A 17500-nucleotide genomic window follows, 5' to 3' on the forward strand; every position below is an offset into this window, starting at 1 on the left:
TTCGCCTCCCTCACCCCCCCCTCCGCCTCGCTCCCTCACCCCCCATCCGCTTCGCCTCCCTCACCCTCACTCCCGCCTTCGCCCTACCTCACCCCCCCTCCGCTTCGCCTACCTCACCCTCCCTCCGCTTCGCCTCCCTCACCCTCCCTCCGCTTCGTCGCCGAGGTAACCGCAAACAATCCCGTTCCGCAAATCCCCTCGCGCACAGCCCCAGCGGAAGCCCCCCCCCCTCCTGCGGATGACTGACTGCCCCTCGACCTGTTGCTCTCGCGAATGTCAATCGCACTCCGCCCCGGTTGCCAAGTGACCCAACACGCCCACGCTAAAGCCTAGAGAAGAGACTCTCCCAAAAACACGGGGACTGGGCGATGCGATGTTAAAAGAAAATGTGTGAAACTGCGTCAGACTTTACACACATTTGTAACCTCGCGGCCTTCGGGGCGTCACTGATGAGCAGGTAAAATTGCCATACGAGGGCCATGCGGTCGCCATGACACAGTTACGCAATTACTCCAGCGGGGCCGCCACGCATGTTAAGTAATTAGTGTAAGAATATACAATCCATTATTCAAAACGAATACAGTAGCCACAGCTCGCAGACAAAAAAGATAATAACAAAAAAATAATGATACTGAAAAAAAAAATAAATATATAGCAAAACACGCACAATACCACCCCCAAACTTTTGAAAGTAGCAGTTACTATTCATCCGTTCGGGAGGTCCCCAGACTAGAACATGACAGAATGCATGCAGCGGCTGCGTTCCGTTGCATACAAAAAGCTGGCTTGTCTTTGGAGTTCTACCCAGGAGCTTGAGCAGGTGCCGGGACTTATAATAATTGGACATCGGCTACGTACTTTACTTTCGTCACAGTATTTGCAAGCCAATTAGCGGCATTTAGCCCCAGTTATACTACTCTAGCTCAGTTTTAATATTCCTCTCGACATTCCCATGTACACGCGCGGAGCGGACATAAAACAGCGGGCTCGCTGGTGCTCCGTCCTTGCGTGTCCATTCCACTGACAATCACACGCTCGCGCTGCCAGTCCAACGCCCGTGCGATTTACTTTACACTTCTTACTCGCCAAATTTCCGAAAACAATTACGAAAGGCTAAAAGCGTGGCATCTATCACGCGACGGCAGCAATGAGCCATTTTTCTCTGCTGTTTCTTGAAAAACGCGAGTAGGTTCACAGAACCAACTGTACGTAAGGGTCCCCCACAGCACACGGCACGCGCACACAAAACCCGCATAAGACCAAACACGAACGCTGTTACTAAGAGATCGTCTAAACCATCAATTATGTACAGCCTGTAACCCTACAAGACGTCAGGGCCATCACATACATACAAAATAATTTAAGGGTTTGTAATATGAAAGACAGGCCATCGAAAATCGTTGAGAAAGTACAAGTCATTCTACTCCATGTCACGCCATGCCGGGTATTGCATTTACGAAGCAGAGTGAAGCTGGAGAATTAATCTCCCACACTGTCGACACCGAAAATTTATTCCCACGTATTTATTTTTTACACCAGCGCTCTCCGACTGATAAGTGACTACTCTCAGTTATCAGTGAAAGTGCAAACACAGCAACGTATCACGTGACCTGCGCTGACAAAAAACATAACTCGCACCCATCTGCACGGGCCTTCAAAACCACTCTCGACCTCAAATCAACACAATAGCCGCGTGGAAAATATTCCTCACTTACCTAGAAGATGTGTCCAAATATTTCCCGTTTCAGTGTGGATCCTAAATATAGATTTGAAGCAGGCAGCGAACGAGGGGAGTGGAGGCCTGGAATAGAGGAGAAGACAAACACATTTTGAAAGGACACCTGCAGCAGGAAGTGGGATTCCTATTGTCTACGTTTCCGAGTAAAAACCCTGCGTAAGACTACTTCCTGACGACTTCCTTCGAATAAAAATCTTAACATTCTTTTTGCTTTTTTTTCTCCACACTAATACGATATCTCATATTATATTCCTAGACTGGATTAGTTTGATCATTCAATAAACCAAAATGCCACAATTTACAACGAAAGATAAAATGCTAAGAAACAACACCAACAACAACAAAAGAGCGTAAAGAATAATCATTATAATGGAACACATGTAAATGGAGAAGAACTTAGGCTGTAGTTTCCTAAAGTTACTGTTGGAATCTTTAGGGAAACCCAAGGACACGTTCAACAGAAAAACAAGCAATGCCTAGCCTTGGGGTATGAATAAACACATTACCTAAAAGCATTTTCCTAATATTAACCTAAAAGGAGTTCTCTGTTAAACCTTTGTGGAGCCAAGGTTATGCTCTTACAGGAGTGCAGATCCTAATCATTCCAAGCACAGCATATCAGTTGTTATCGTTTTGTTTATGTTGTTATGCTACGATACAAGAGCCATATAAAAATAACCAGTAGGTTAATAGTGTCTCCAATTCAAAAACTATAAAATAAACTCGCAATAATTCTAAGTGATGCCAGATCATGCAGTGAAATTCCTAACACCACATGGCAGATATAAACAAATTTTTACAGCTTCTCCCCTTCGGCCACATGGCATCCCCCTCTCTAACTCTCTTGTTTTCTCTACTCCCACACCATGTTCTTTTATTCTATTTTTTTTTATGTCTGTTTAAGTCTATTAAAGTTGTATGCTTACTGTTACCTCCCCCCCCCCTCTCTCTCTCTCTTCTCCTCCTCTTCTCCTCTCTCTCGCTCTCATCTATGTCTCTCTCTCTTTCTCTCTGTATGTCTCTCTCTCTTTCTCTCTGTATGTCTCTCTCTCTTTCTCTCTGTATGTCTCTCTCTCTCTCTCTCTCTCTGTATGTCTCTCTCTCTCTCTCTCTCTCGCTCTCTGTCTCTCTCTCTCTCTCTCTCTCTCTCTCTCTCTCTCTCTCTCTCTATGTCTCTCTCTCTCTCTCTCTCTCTCTCTATGTCTCTGTCTGTCTGTCAGTCAGTCAGTCAGTCAGTCAGTCAGTCAGTCAGTCAGTCAGTCAGTCAGTCAGTCAGTCAGTCAGTCAGTCAGTCATGTCTGTCTGTCTCTCTCTCCCTCTCCCTGAATATGAAGCTGTATCTTTAAGTAATGAATTTGTCTGCCTTTACGCAAGTCATATCACCCACTCCCTCTACAACCAACACAAGCAGATCCACCTATCAATCCCACCTTCGTCGTCCTCACAGGGGTTCCAACTCCACCCTGGCTACTTCCGTCCCCTCCCTCAAAACACCTGTCTGATCTTACCTGTGCCAGTGATGAAGAAAATCGTTGTCTTGGAGCCACTTGGGCAGCTTTGAGAAAGGTTGTGTCTTCCAACTCGAAACTTCTTCCCAGACCTTGTGCACTAACTCCTCCGCAGTCTCGAAGGCACTCTGGGCCATGGAACTGAGTGCAAGATCGTCATCGTGAGGTTCGTGATTGACTACTCTGTGACGCAATTCTTCATCCTGAAAGAGTAAAAGGGAAAAAAAAGGTTTTAGTGTTCAATCCCCTGAAAGTAACAAGACAAATTACATCGCTGAAAAGCATTCAAATATTTACCTTTGTATATTTTCAAGTTTTACCTGAAGAAGATGGCAACATGTTATGCTAGGGAACTTACAATGGGTATACAGTCAGTTTCTACCCTTTTTCTTTTAAAAGGAAAAAAAATGGGGGCTGATATCAAAAAGAGCAGGAAAAAACACAATTTAAAATCCATTAAAAAAATAAAAAAACCACCCCAAAATTTACCCCGTCAAAAAATTAAAATAATTAAAAATTTATTCCATTAAAAAAATACATACAACGCAGTCATCTACCGCTTCTACAGACTTCATTGATTAAAACCTCCGACTTTCGACAAGAAATGCAAAAGAACCCCCGAAACCCCTACTTTAAAAAAAGAAGATACCCCAAAAATGGGCCCCAGCAATTACCTGGGATGGAAACACCATTAAAATTAATCAAAATAATGGCCTACCTCCCCGGGGCTCCTGCACTATTAATTAAACCCCCAAGAAACCCCCTGTTCTTGCTCCAAATTTGGGTTTTTTTACTACGAATAGGAAGGGGGTAAAAAAAAAGTGGGGGAGCAGCAGCAAACAGCAGGGCCCCGCAGCAGCCCAATTTCGCGATGAGAAACGAGGTTTTCAGACCCGGGGGGGGAAAGGTGAGGAAAAATAGAAACAAAGTTAACCCGTAACAGTAAAAAACTAAATTTAGTGTAAGGGAAAGGAAAAAAAAAGAAAAAGAGGGGAGGGAATTTGAAAGGGAGAGAGACAGAGGGGGGAGAGGAGAGAAAAGAGGGAGAGGGGAGAGAGGGAGGGAGAGAGAGAGAGAGAGAGGGAAGGGGGGAGAGAGAGAGGAAAAGAGAGAGAGAGGAGAGAGAGGAGAGGGGAGAGGGGGGGAGAGGGGGAGAGAGGGGGAGAAAAGAGAGAGGAGGGGAGGAAGAGAGAGAGAGGGGAGGGGAGAGAGGGGGGGAAAAGAGAGAGAGAGGGGGAGAAGGAAGAGGGGAGAAAAGAGCGGAAAAAGAGCGAGCGGGGAGAGAAGCGAGCGAGAGAGAGGAGAGGGGAGAGAGAGCGAAGGGGGGGAGAGAGAGCGAAAAGAGGGGGAGGGGAGCGAGAGCGAGAGCGAGAGCGAGAGAAAGAGAAGAGAGAGAGAGGAAAAGAGGAGAGAGAGGGGAAAAGAGGGAGGGAGAGGAAGAGGGGAAAAAGAGAGAGAGGGGAGACAAAAAAGAGGAGGGAGGGGGGAGAGGAGAGAGAGGACCAAAAAAAGAGAGAGAGGGGAGGCCCCAAAAAGGGGGAGAGAGAAGAAAAGACAAAGAGAGAGAGAGAGAGAAGGGACAAAGAGAGAGGAGAGGGGGGAGGGCAAAAAGAAAAAGAGGAGGGGGAGACAAAGAGGGAAAAAGAGAGAGAAAAAAAAGAGAGGGGAGAGAGAAAGGAAGAGGGGGAGAGAGAGAGAGAGGACAAAAAGAGGGGAGAGGAGAGAGAAAAGAGGGACAAAAGAGAGAGAGAGAGAAGAAAAGGGACAAAGAAAGAAAAGGAGAGACGGGGAGAGAGAGGAGAGAAGAGAAAGGGCGGGAGGAGGAGAGACAAAGAGAGAGAGAGAGACAAAGAGGAGGAGAGAGAGAGAAAGAGAGGGAGGGGGCAAAAGAGAAGAAAGGAGAAAGAGAGGGGGGAGAGAGAGAGGGGAGAGAGAGAGAGAGAGAGGGGAAGAAAAAGAGAGAGGGGAGAGAGAAAAGAGGGCCCAAAAAGAGAGAGAGGAAAAGAAAACAAAGAGAGAGAGAGAGAGAGAGAGAGGAGGAGAGGGGAGAGAAAAAAGAGAGGGGAGATGAGAGAGAGAAAAGGGAGCAAAGAGAGGAGAGGGGAGGGAGGGCAAAGAGAGAGAGAGAGAGGGGGGACCCAAAAGAGAGAGAGAAGGGGGGACCAAAAAAAAGGAGAGAGGGGAGGGGCAAAGAGAGAGAGAGAGGGAGGGAGAGAGAGGGAGAGAGAGGGAGAGAGAGGGAGAGAGAGGGGGGGAGAGAGGGGGGGGAAAAAAGGAGAGGGGAGACCAAAAAAGAGAGGGGAGAGGGGGGACAAAGGGGAGAGGGAGAGGGAGAGGGGAGAGACAAAGAGAGAGAGAGGGCAAAAGAGAGGGGGAGAGAAGAGGGAGGGGAGAAGGGGGAGGAGAGAGGGGAGGGGAGGAAAAGAAAGAAGGGGAGAGAGAGAGAAAGAAGGGGAGAGAGAAAAAAGAAAGAGAGGGAGAAGGGGGAAAAGAGAGAGAAAAGGGAGGGGGAAAGAGAGGGGGAGGGGAGAGAGAGAGACGGAAGGAGAAAAGAGAAGAGAGGGGAAAAAAGAGGGGAGAGAAAGAGAGGAAGAGAAAAGGAGAGAGGAAAGAGAAAAGAGGGGGAGAGAGGAGAGAGAAAAGAGAGAGAGAGAAAAAGAGGGAGGGAGAGAAACGGAAAGAAGGGGGGGGGAAGAGAGAAAAAAAAAGGAGAGAGAGAGAGAAAAAGAGAGAGAGAGGGAGAAAAAGAGAGAGAGAGAGAGAGGGGAGAGAGAGAGAGAGGGGGAGAGAGGGGGAGGGGAGGGGAGAGAGAGGAGAGAAAGAGGGGAGAGAAAGAGGGGGAGAGAGAGGAAAGAGAAAAAGAGGAAAAAGAAAGAGAGAAAAAAGAGAGAGAGAAAGGGGAAATAGAGAGAGGAAAAAGACAAAGAGAAAAGAAGAGGGGAGAGGGAAAGGGGGAAAAGGAGGGAGAGAGAGGGAGAGAAGGAGGAAGCCGGGGAGAGGGGAGAGAGGGGAGACCCAAAAAAGAGAGAAAAGAGAGAGAGACAAAAAGGGGAGAGAGAGAGAGAGAGAGAGAGGAGGAAAAGGGGGAGAGAGAGAGATAAAGAGAGGAGAGAGAGAGAGGGGAGAGAGGGGAGGGGGAGAGAAAAGGGGGATAAAAGAGGGAGAAGAGAAAAAAAAGGGGAGAGAGAGAGAGAGGGGGACAAAAAGGAAAAGGGGGGAGAGAAGGGGTGAGAGGGAGGGGGGAGGGGAGAGAGAGGAGGGGGAGGGGGAGAAGAGGAAAAGAGAGAGGGGGGGGAGAGAGAGGGGGGGGAGAGAGAGAGAGGGGGGGGAGGGGAGAGGGGGGGGGGGGGAGGGGGGAGAGAGGGAGAGAGGGGAAAAGGGAGGAGAGAGGGAGAGGGAGGGGAAAAAGAGAAAAAAAATAAAGGGGAGAGAGAGAGAGGGGAAAAAAAAAGAAGAGAGAAAAAAAAGAGAGAGGGGAAAATTTTAAAAAGAGGAGAGAAAACAAAGAGAGCGGGGAGAGAAATAAAGAGAGGGGGGGAGAGAGAGAAATAAAGAGAGAGAGGGGGGGGAGAGAAATAAAAAGGGGAGAGAGAGAGAGAGTAAGAAAAAAAGAGGAAGAGAAAGAGAGAAATAAAAGAGAGAGAGAGAGAAAGAGAAATAAAAAAAAAGGGGAGAGAGGAGAGAAAAAAAAAAGGGGAAAAAAGAAATTAAAAAGAGAGAGAAAAAAGAGAGGAGAGAAAAAAGGGGAGAAAAGAGAGGGGGAGGAGAGAGGAGGGGAGGAGAGAGCGATGAGAGAGGAGAGAGAGAGAATGAGAGAGAGAGAGAGAGAAAAAAAAGAGAGGGGAGAGAGAAAAAAAGAGGAGGGGAGGAAGGAAGAGAGGAGAGAAAGAGAGAGAAAATAAAGGGGAGAAAAGAGAGAAAAAAGGGGAGAGAGAGAGAGGGGAGGAGGGGAGGAGAGAGAGAGAGAGAGGAGAGAGAGGAGAGAGGAGAGAGAGGAGGAGAGAGAGAGGAAAAAGAAAGAAAAAAAAGAAAAAAAAAAAAAAAAAGGGAAAAAAAAAGAAAAAGAAAAGAAAGAAAAAAAAAAGAGAGAGGGGGAGGGGAGGAGAAAGAAAAGGAGAGAGGGGAAGGGGAGAGGGAAAAGGGGAGAGAGGGGAGGGGAGAGATGAGAGAGGGGGAGAGGAGGGGAGGAGGTTGGGTGTGGGGTGGTTGTTGTGGTTTTGTGTTGGTGTGTGGGGGTGGGTGGTGTGTGTGTGGGGGGGTGTGTTTGTGTGGTGGTGTGTTTTGTGTGGGGTGGTGTGTGTGTGGGGTTTTTTGTTGTGGTGGTGTGTGTGTTTTTGGGTGTTGTGGGGGTGGGGTGTGGGGTGTGTGTGGTTTTTTGGGGGGTTTGGGGGGTTTTTGGGTTTGGGGGTGGGGTGTGTGGGGGGTGGGGGGTGTGTGTGGGGGTTTGTTGGGGGGTGGGGGGGTTGTGGGGGGTGGGGGTTACATAAAAAAGGAATAAAATGGGAAAGGGATGGGAGGGGGGTTTGGATGTAGGGGGGGTAGTAAGGTGTTATGTGGAATATATATAAATAAATAATAAATATAATATAATATAATAATACATATTTTTAACCCCAAACCCTATACCCAAAATACCCATAAAATATAAAAACCCAAACATAACAAATAGCCTTAAAATAACAAAATAAACCCCTAACCAAAACATAATAACCCCTAGACAAACCCAAAACCCATAACAAACCCGATAACCAATAGAGAAAAAAATAAAGAAAAAAATAATAATAAAAAATAGAAAAATACACAAAAACATATTTTGAAGAAAAAAAAAAAAAAAACAAATAAAATCACAAAACGAAATAAAAATATAATAACAAAATAATAATAAAATATATATAAAATAAAATATAAATTAAAGATAAGATAATATAAAAAAAAAAAAAAAAAAAATAAAAAAATTAAAAAAAAAGAAAAAAAATAAAATAAAAATAAAAAAAAAAAAATAAAAATAATAATTAAACATATAAGATAATATATATAATAACTAAAAATAATATAAAGGGTAAAAATATATAATACAAATATACACTGGGGAAAAATATATTACATATACAAAAAAAAATAATATAAAAAAAAAGATACAAACCAAAAGATAAAAATTTTATATAAATATATAAAAATATATACATTTATAAAAATATATAAAAAAATATAATATAATAATAAATATCCCTATAAAATATATAAACCAAAAAAATTTAAAAACCCGATATAAAAATTAGAAATTAGTATAAAAAAAGATAAAAATTCAGAAAACCCGACCAAATAATACAATATAAATAACATATATAACACAAATAGGTTACTCACTCATGGGACACTCTCCCCTCACTCTTTCCTTACTTCTCGACTCCACCACCCAAAAACAAACACAAAAACCCCACCCCCAACACACACACACACACCACACACCCCACACACAGAATAGATACAAAGAACATATACATACAACAACAAACATAAAATAATAATAATATATAATAATAAAAATATAGGGTATTTTAAAATATTTTTATTAAAATCAAATAAAAAAGAATTAAATATATAGATATAGATAAATATAGAAAATAATATAATATAAGAATATATTTGATAATAATATATATATAAAAGATATAAAAATTTTATAATATTTTAAATGAAAATATATAAAAGAGATATAGAATTTTAAATAGTAGTAAAAAAAATTTAGATTGTAGGAAAAGAGAAAATATAAAAAACATAATTTATAAGATAATTAAATATAAATTAAAAAAGAATAGAATAAGAAAAAAGAAAAGATAAAAGATTTGGAAAGATATTATATATAGATGTTTTATATTTAAAAAAACATATAATTTTATATAATAACATATTTTTAAAAATATTATATAAGCATATAGAAAAAGAATAAACAAGAGAATTGAAGAATTTACAAATAGAAAAATAAGGGGTAATAGAGAAGAATAAAATTATATAAGAAATGTTTTAGATAAAAATTTTTTAAAATATATTTAAGATAGAAATATATATATATATTTTTAAAAAGCAAAAAATATATTATAAAAAAAATATTAAAAATAAAATAATATAAATAATATAAGATTTTTATATATAAAATAAATGGGGGGGGTAATAAATTGGGAAAATATATAAATTATATATTATAAAATATAAATATAGGGAATATTAAATATTGGGAATATTTTAAAATATAATATATATATTAAAAATATATATATATAATTATGTTTTTAGAAATAATTTTATTTTCCTTTTATAATAGATGAAAAATATAAAATAGATGTATTGGGTAAATAATTAAAATTTTATTTGATATAATAGTATATATATATATAATATGGGTGCGATAATTTATATAATATTTGCTTATAATAGATATAAAAAATAAGGTAAAATATATAAAATTTTAAAATATAAAATAATTATAGAAAATTATATATATAAAAATAGAATATATGTATAATAAAATAACTATATATATATATATAAATTATATAATATATTTATATTAAATATATGTATTTAAATTTTATTTTTATATATAGAAAATATATATATTAAAAATTTTAATATGTATATAAAATTTTTAAATATATGTTTTAAAAAAAAAATTTTTAAATATACATATATATATATATTAATATATTTAAATACATATATATAAAATACTATAATATATACATTATTAAATATACTTATATATATAAAATTTTAAAATAAATAAAATATATATATATACATTTTATATATTACATTATAATATAAATATAATATATATACATATTATATATATACATATAATAAAAAAAAAAAATTTTTTTTTTTTTATTTTATATAACTTTTATTTTTATAAAATATATATATTATATATATATATATATATATATACACACACATATATATATATACGCATGTATATATATACTTAAATATATGTATATATACACACATATATACTTCCTTACAATAGAGCTGATGAAAGCTCGATAAAGTGAGAAAAAACAAAATGCCATAAATGGATAATGTCCCTTAAATTTGGATGTTAAAAGGTAAAGGTCAATGAGTCAGGTAAGGAAGGGAGAGGGCTCTGCCTGGTGAGGAACTTCGCACTTTATGGGGAATTGGGTCAAGGGGTTTAGCTAAAACTGTAATCACCAGGAAAGCAGAAAAGCTCATACACCAAAGTTTCATCTCTATTCATTTCTTTAAACAGTCCAGTTTACGGACACAGCAAAGATCCCTGATCAACAACACCTACAGGACACTAACACTGCCAACAACAAAAGCTAGAAGTGGATAAAGATACGCTGACTCAACCTTATCATAATAAGTAACTATCCTGTCAAAAAGGAGCCACATCACTCAACAGAAGCCAACCAGACAGTTCAGACAAGCATTCAGCCAACAAGACTCCAAGGACAACACACGAGGATCGTACTGGCAAAAACAACTTCAAGGCAGACCAGCTGTTTTACACTTGCCTGAAGTAAGTAAATTAGCTTTAGAAAGTTTTTTTTTTCCCACTAACTAAATTAACAAAATTGATTTTTCCTTGTATGCACATGCAAATACTGACACAGACAGACAGACAGACATATGCGTATGCAGGTTTGTATTTGTTATCTATATAAATGTATATGTATGTTTGTTAATCTGATAAAATGAGAAACTGTGACCATGTCAAGGAAATATAATAAATACAGCTATTTCAAACCTGACTAGACAGAAAATCTATTAGGTTCTCTATCACTGTCACTGTGTTTCAATTCATCTTTGTGTTTGCATGAATGTGTTTATATTTAGTTTGAGAGTTTGTATTTGTGTTGTGGTGGTGGAGCAGAGGTGCATCTGAGTGTAAGAATCTGAGAGAGAGAGAGAGAGAGAGAGAGGAGAGGAGAGAGAGAGGGGGAGGAGAGAGAAGAGGGAGAGAGGAGGGAGAGGGGGAAGAGAAGGAGAAGAGAGAGAGAGAGAGAAAGAGATTTAGAAGAAAAGAGGAGAAAAAAGAGAGAGAGAAAGAGGAAGAAAAAGAGAGCGAGAGAAAAGAAAGAGAGAGAGAGAAAGAAAAGAGGAGAAAGGAAAGAAAGAGAGGAAAGGGAAAGAGAGAGGGGGGAGGAGAGAAAAAGAAGAAAGAGAGAAGAGGAAGAGCCCCGGAGAAGAGGGGGAAAAGAGGGAAAAGGGGGGGGGAAAGGAGGGGAGGAAAAAAAAGAGGAGGAAAGAGAAAAGGGAGAGGTGGGTGGGGGGAAGGGGGAAGAGGAAAACAGAGAGGGGAGAAAGAGAAAAAGAGAGAAAAAGAGAGGAGAGAGAGAAGAAGAGAAGAGAGAGAGAAAGAGAGAGGAGAAAAAGAGAGAAAGAGAGAGAGAAGAGGAAATAGAAGAGAAGGAGAGAGGAGAGAGAAGAAGAAAAAGGAGAGAGAAGAAAACAAAAAAAGAGAGAGAAGAGAAAGAAGAGAGAGAGAGACAGAGAGAGGAGGGAGAGAGAGAAGGGGAAAGAGAGAGGGGGGAAGAGGGGAGAAGAGAGAAAAAGGAAAGAGAGAGAGAGGAGAGAGAGGGGAGAGAGGAAAAGAGAGAGAGAAAGAGAGAGAGAAGAGAGAAAAGGGAGTAGAGAGAGAGAGAGAGAGGTGTGTGTGTGTGTGTGTGTGTGTGTGGGGTGTGTGTGTGTTGTTGTGTGTGGTGTTGTGTTGTGTGTGTGTGTGTGTGTGTGTGTGTGTGTGTGTGTGTGTGTACTGTCATAATACAAGTTACAATAGCAAACTATAACAGCTTTGGAATTTTACAAAATGAACTGTGTATATATAAAATTTAACTACAACATTATTTGACTTTCTGGGCAAAGGGTCAAAGGATAAAGATTTTCAACGGCCTGATTTCTAAAACATACTTGTGACATTAAATAGCAAAACAGGCTATATACTATGCTATAAGCTGTATAAATACATTACCAAAATATATTACTTATTACCTCACAGTCTCAGTACTAATCTAACCAGCAAATATGAACAGAACATAATTTGAGAATACAAGGATCATGTCAACAAAGAGCAACAATGAACGAAATGGCATTATTGCAAGGTGTTTAGGTTACAGGTGTTCATTATCTGATACACTTCTGCAAAACATTTCATCCAGATAAAAACACTTGACAGAATTTATTCTTTCATGTTGCCAAAAGCAGGCACTACTCATACACATCATAATTACAAATATTTTAAATTACGGTCTTGAATACACACAAACTGCAATTACTAGAAAGGTCAAATATTATCAGATAAAATGATAAGCAATTATTTTACGGTGATTCTTGTCATTCATAACGTGATATGAACTGATGCTGTATCTTTTCACTCCACACTATAACAAAGAAAGGCAAAGAAACATTCTCTACTGATAATCAGCTTGTACTGATGACTTAATGGACAATAAATCTCCGAGGTAGTTGACAGTTCTATTTGTTGCAGCAGCATAAACTAAGAGGCTATGGCACAGGATTTAAATGAGCAAGAATAGATTCATGGACTTTGATAGGGGACTATAGTTTTACCTTTACATTCAACAATGACTCCAATCAAATAGTGTTTCCTAGGTATTCTTGAGGATCATAACCAGCATACTCATGTAATTGGACCAGCCAGTGTGAGTTAATCAAAAGATTTTATTCTAAGCAATGAAATAACAGAGTATTATGTGACAATAAATATGGGTGAATATATATATTCAGGACCTCTTAAACTGGTATCATGTCACCAGTCTATCACAAACTACTACAGAATTAAGATCCTAATTTTCCTATATCTGAAATAGGGCATTTTCCATAAAGTGCATTCAGTTTCATATGCCCACTATCTACCCACTGCCATTCAACATATACAGAAATATGTACTGAACAATCACTGCCACTGTGGATGCCAGGACAATGCAGGTCAGAGGTCAGAGATAACAACTTTTAATGCCTTGGCAAGATGAAGACGGTGCCACAAGAGAACCAGGGAAGGGGCTGGCTAACATAGGGGCATGAACAATGTAGGGGGAGGGTGGAGAGCCAGTTCCTCTGGAAAGTTAAGCTAGTAAAGTCTCCCTACCAATCTGTTGATGTTCCAAAGCTTGATTCTAACCCAGTGGCACTAGGCAATTGTAATGCCCACAGTAATTTTGCTTTGTAAATTTTGTTTACACATAGATGGCTCCACATGTGCCTAGTCACCAAGGAGTCCATTAATAGGCCTAATATGCCCATTCCTTGAATTTCAGATTATCTATAAATGTTATTAATTTGCTTATCATATGAAGTTTCTTTCTGTTATGACTTATCATTAAGATTACCATGATTTTTTAATAAATACTAACTGGAAAGAAAAAAAATTCCAAAAATCATGGTAAAGGATTAACAGGTGAAATCAGGCAAGAGTAATAATTGACTAAACTCTTGTGGAGTCATCTATGTATAGACTAAACAATGTTAGTAAAATAAAATAAGTGAAAATGACATATATTTCTACCATCCAGAAATTTGTGAATTAATGTGATTAATCTGAACAATATCCCTGGTTTCATTGCCGTTCTTATTATAGGTAACGAAGGAAAGGTAGATAAATAGAAAGACAGAAAGATAGATAGATAAATATAGTCAAATAGATAGATAAACAGACAGACATAGATAGACAGATTGAAAGATAACAGATTAACTTTCATATTCATATACACATCAGGAGCTTCATTACTGCATGCAACAAAGGTTATTTCTTTGCATTGCTGTATGCAAATGTAGCTTTTGACATAAATATTGTATATTCATGAACATAAGGAATTCATATATTCAAAGACACATTTCATCAACAAAATCCATGATACAAATTGAATATTAAATCACAGAATAAATAAACCTAATGACAGATGCAGACAAGCAATTGCTGTGGCCTAAACATCTCCAAAGTCCTGACCAATCCAAACAATCATCCTACGTATATATTCTAGCAAGATATAGCTTGTACCAATTCCACATCCAATAAATTGCTGATGCATGATGAAAATAAAGTCATAAAAGGCAAAATTAGCACTGGATGTCTTGGAATTCTAAAAAATGTCAATTCCATATATTGTTTATCAGAGTAACACACAAGATACTTCTGAAATTTAATACAATTATTATAAAAGAATGAAAGAAACAAGCAATTTCTATTTCCTCCAAGGCCAACAAAGTTCAATCAGGCCTAGGTCTGTCCTAGCATGACAGACCTTTGACTAATTCAATGGTAGGGTTTACATGCTCTTAGCTTGCCAGAAATTACATTGAAAACGTTCGTTTATCATTGATTTCTTATTACTATGAAGCCCACTGACATAATTGCTATAGGTGGTCTCCTGAGACTTACAAGTCTAAATCTAGATAATCTACATCGTGAGTAGACCAATCCTTTATTAGCAACACATCTTTTCTGAATAAATATAAATTTCTTTTGCAGAAGACAACTCTCCAAGTCTCCTACAAAATAACATGTATAATGAAATACATACATATCAATGAAAAGAAAAAAGAACAGAGAGGGAGAGGAAGAACAAAACCTGGGGATCAATCAAGAACTCCTACCCCCCATTAACCCCCTCCACTCCGGACAGCATGCTGCATGCACTATAGTTGTCGGGCTGGGATATAAAACCTATATAATAATATATTCTATCCACTTGATACTCTTATGGTAATATGGTGAAAATAAGAATTAGACGAGCCATCAAATGTAGGTACATAATACACATAACAGGTCCTCCAACCTTCATCTTCCACTGATAAACAAAGGGTCTGGTATCTTTTGGTTTTACTAGATGTGCTCTAATTTGGAAATTAACCATTTGTTGGACAGACAGAAAAAAAATACTGAACGTTCACTTTGTTTATAAACACTAACCAATCAGAACTACACTTGAACTGACAAGTCGATCATAAACAATGGCAACATCCTTTTTTTATTCAGGGTTAGAATGTCTTGGTTAGACAATATCAAGCAGTTTGGAATTGTCATCTACTTTACATTTACATTCTACATTTGGGAGAGATCAACAACATATAAAATTTGTGATGCTTCCCCCAAGCCTATTGAATAGAGGGGGTTTGCCAGGTTAACAAGGGCGATGTACAGACAGAGAGAAAGGGACATTGCCATCTTATAGTCATAAACAACAGAGGTACAGTTGCTGTAGCCTCATATTTACTGCAAAATTACAAACGTATCTGCGGCATATTACCGCTCAGACCAAATTCACAACACCCTCACATCGCCAGAGTTCTGAATGTCATATTTTCTACGAGTTGGCACGAAGTGTTAATAAAGGGGGAGGGAACAAGGAAGGTTTGCCTGTCTAGGGAATAAACACAACATAGGAAAGGTTTGGTTGGATTTAGGGATCACAAGATTCCCACATCTAGTTTGGTACATTGACTCGGGAGGAAGCATCGCTCTTGTTAATAAATACTGTTTGCCGAATTGGAAATTAAACTACTGCATCATAACCAAACATTGGATTCTGTCACAACAGGAAGGCGACAGTCTTGTTCCTGACAGCCGGGGAGGGTATAATAAAATTCTGGGGAAATGCTGGGCTAAGCGAGTAAAACAACCCTTGAATCTAAAGGAAAAGATGAGGAGACCACAATCAAGTGACCGCACAACCCTATGTAACCCGTATGACAGACAAAGGGGGAAGGTCATCATACAAGTTGGCTTGAACAATGAAACTCTGAACTTGGCCAATACTACATAAAAATCACTAAATATGCTTAAACTCTGTAATTTTTACCAACTGGCAATGGACCATATATTAAGAAGGCCACTCAAAATGACAATTAAGAGGAAAAGTGCCTCGTGCAGGTTGAAAAGGAGGGCACAAGTGGCTGTGAAGGCCAGCTGTCTCCACAGGCGCCAGCCACGTCCTCGACACCTCAGCGCCCGAGCCTATTAAAGGTCGCAGACGGGGGGGGGGGGGGTGAAGGTCAGCCAGGGCCATTAGGGGACGAGGCACCTAGGCCTACCAAGGGGCGGGCAACGTAGACCTATCGCCACCTGTGTCACAACAAAGAGCCGCTTCCGCCTCGCCTTCCTACCTCCTTCGAGTCGATGAGGGACTCGTCCTCCGGCGTTCCTGGCAGTGGGCATCCCTGGCTGTCGTCGTCCCCTGGCTCGTGATCCTCCAGGAGCTTACTAAATTCGGGGAATAAATCCGGGTCTAACGCGGCATCTGGAAGGTCCTTGTCTGTGTCAAGCGACTGCTGATCTAAAGTTCTTTTCCGAACTTCGATTTCCGTTCCCAGAATTTCGTCGAAGCCACTCATGGTGTCGAGCAAACGACAAACTTTTTAAAAATCCCTCACAAATTCGAACGATTCATATAGCACCGAGAGAGCGAGCAGAGGTGGAAGCGACGGAGCACAGGTCCCCCTTGACGCCCGGGCATCAGCTGACTGAGCGACTCCGACAGCTCGTCCCGTCGCCTCGCACTCGAGTTGCCGGCTACTAATTTCACGACAGGCACTCGCATTTACCAATTATTTGTCATTATAAGACAAGCTAACTAACGTCTTCGTTCTAATTACATCACACTAACTGATTCCCATGACAGTTTCTCATTTCTGGTTGCGGGTCCTTAAAGACCAGGACCAGGAAATTTCAACAAATAATTCCCGACCTTGCACAATTCAACAATACTGAGCGGATGGTTCTTCTTTGGTTCTTACTTGCGTAATACATCGCTACAATTATCTCGTAGATGAAAAACCGCTTAAAAGTGGTACACTCTAGACAAAAATATTCTGTATTATCCACTTTTCAAAGGAAGAATACGTACGTCTTATCTTATCTGCTTAATGTTTACGGAAAATAATCGAAGGATTAACTTCTTTGTATTCTAGATCCCTGCAATAGTAATGTACATATAAGTTAGTTTTGAAATATAATTAAAAAATAAGGTATCAATAAAGTGTAAACTCAATATTTTAGAAACAACAATACATTTTGTAGCTTTTCCTTTATTCTAAAACTTTATTTCTAGAATAATCAATATTTTGCCTTTGTCATGGCGCGAGACAATAGAACAAACATCAATATATTTTGTTATTCATAACATAGATAAGTTTATCTATCATCATGTGTTTTTTGTATGATGGGATTGTTATGCTACAAATACCCATTCAGATAAGTTATCATTTCTGT

The 17500-nt window shown here is 39.3% G+C and overlaps 1 protein-coding gene across 1 annotated transcript in view; it reads right to left on the reverse strand.

Moving 5' to 3' along the window:
* Positions 1-16768, reverse strand: part of LOC119597867 (adiponectin receptor protein-like) — a 36855-nt gene extending 20087 nt beyond the window's left edge. Inside the window, exons 1-3 of the mRNA XM_037947523.1 lie at positions 16396-16768; positions 3247-3449; positions 1716-1801 (exon numbers count right to left, since the gene is read on the reverse strand). Of these exons, the coding sequence (XP_037803451.1) occupies positions 1716-1801; positions 3247-3449; positions 16396-16623 (517 nt within the window). The 5' untranslated portion in view covers positions 16624-16768. The remainder of the gene's footprint in view (positions 1-1715; positions 1802-3246; positions 3450-16395) is intronic.
* Positions 16769-17500: the final 732 nt, after the last annotated feature.

Source organism: Penaeus monodon, chromosome 40 (genome assembly GCF_015228065.2).
Source record: "Penaeus monodon isolate SGIC_2016 chromosome 40, NSTDA_Pmon_1, whole genome shotgun sequence".
Lineage (NCBI taxonomy): Eukaryota > Metazoa > Arthropoda > Malacostraca > Decapoda > Penaeidae > Penaeus > Penaeus monodon.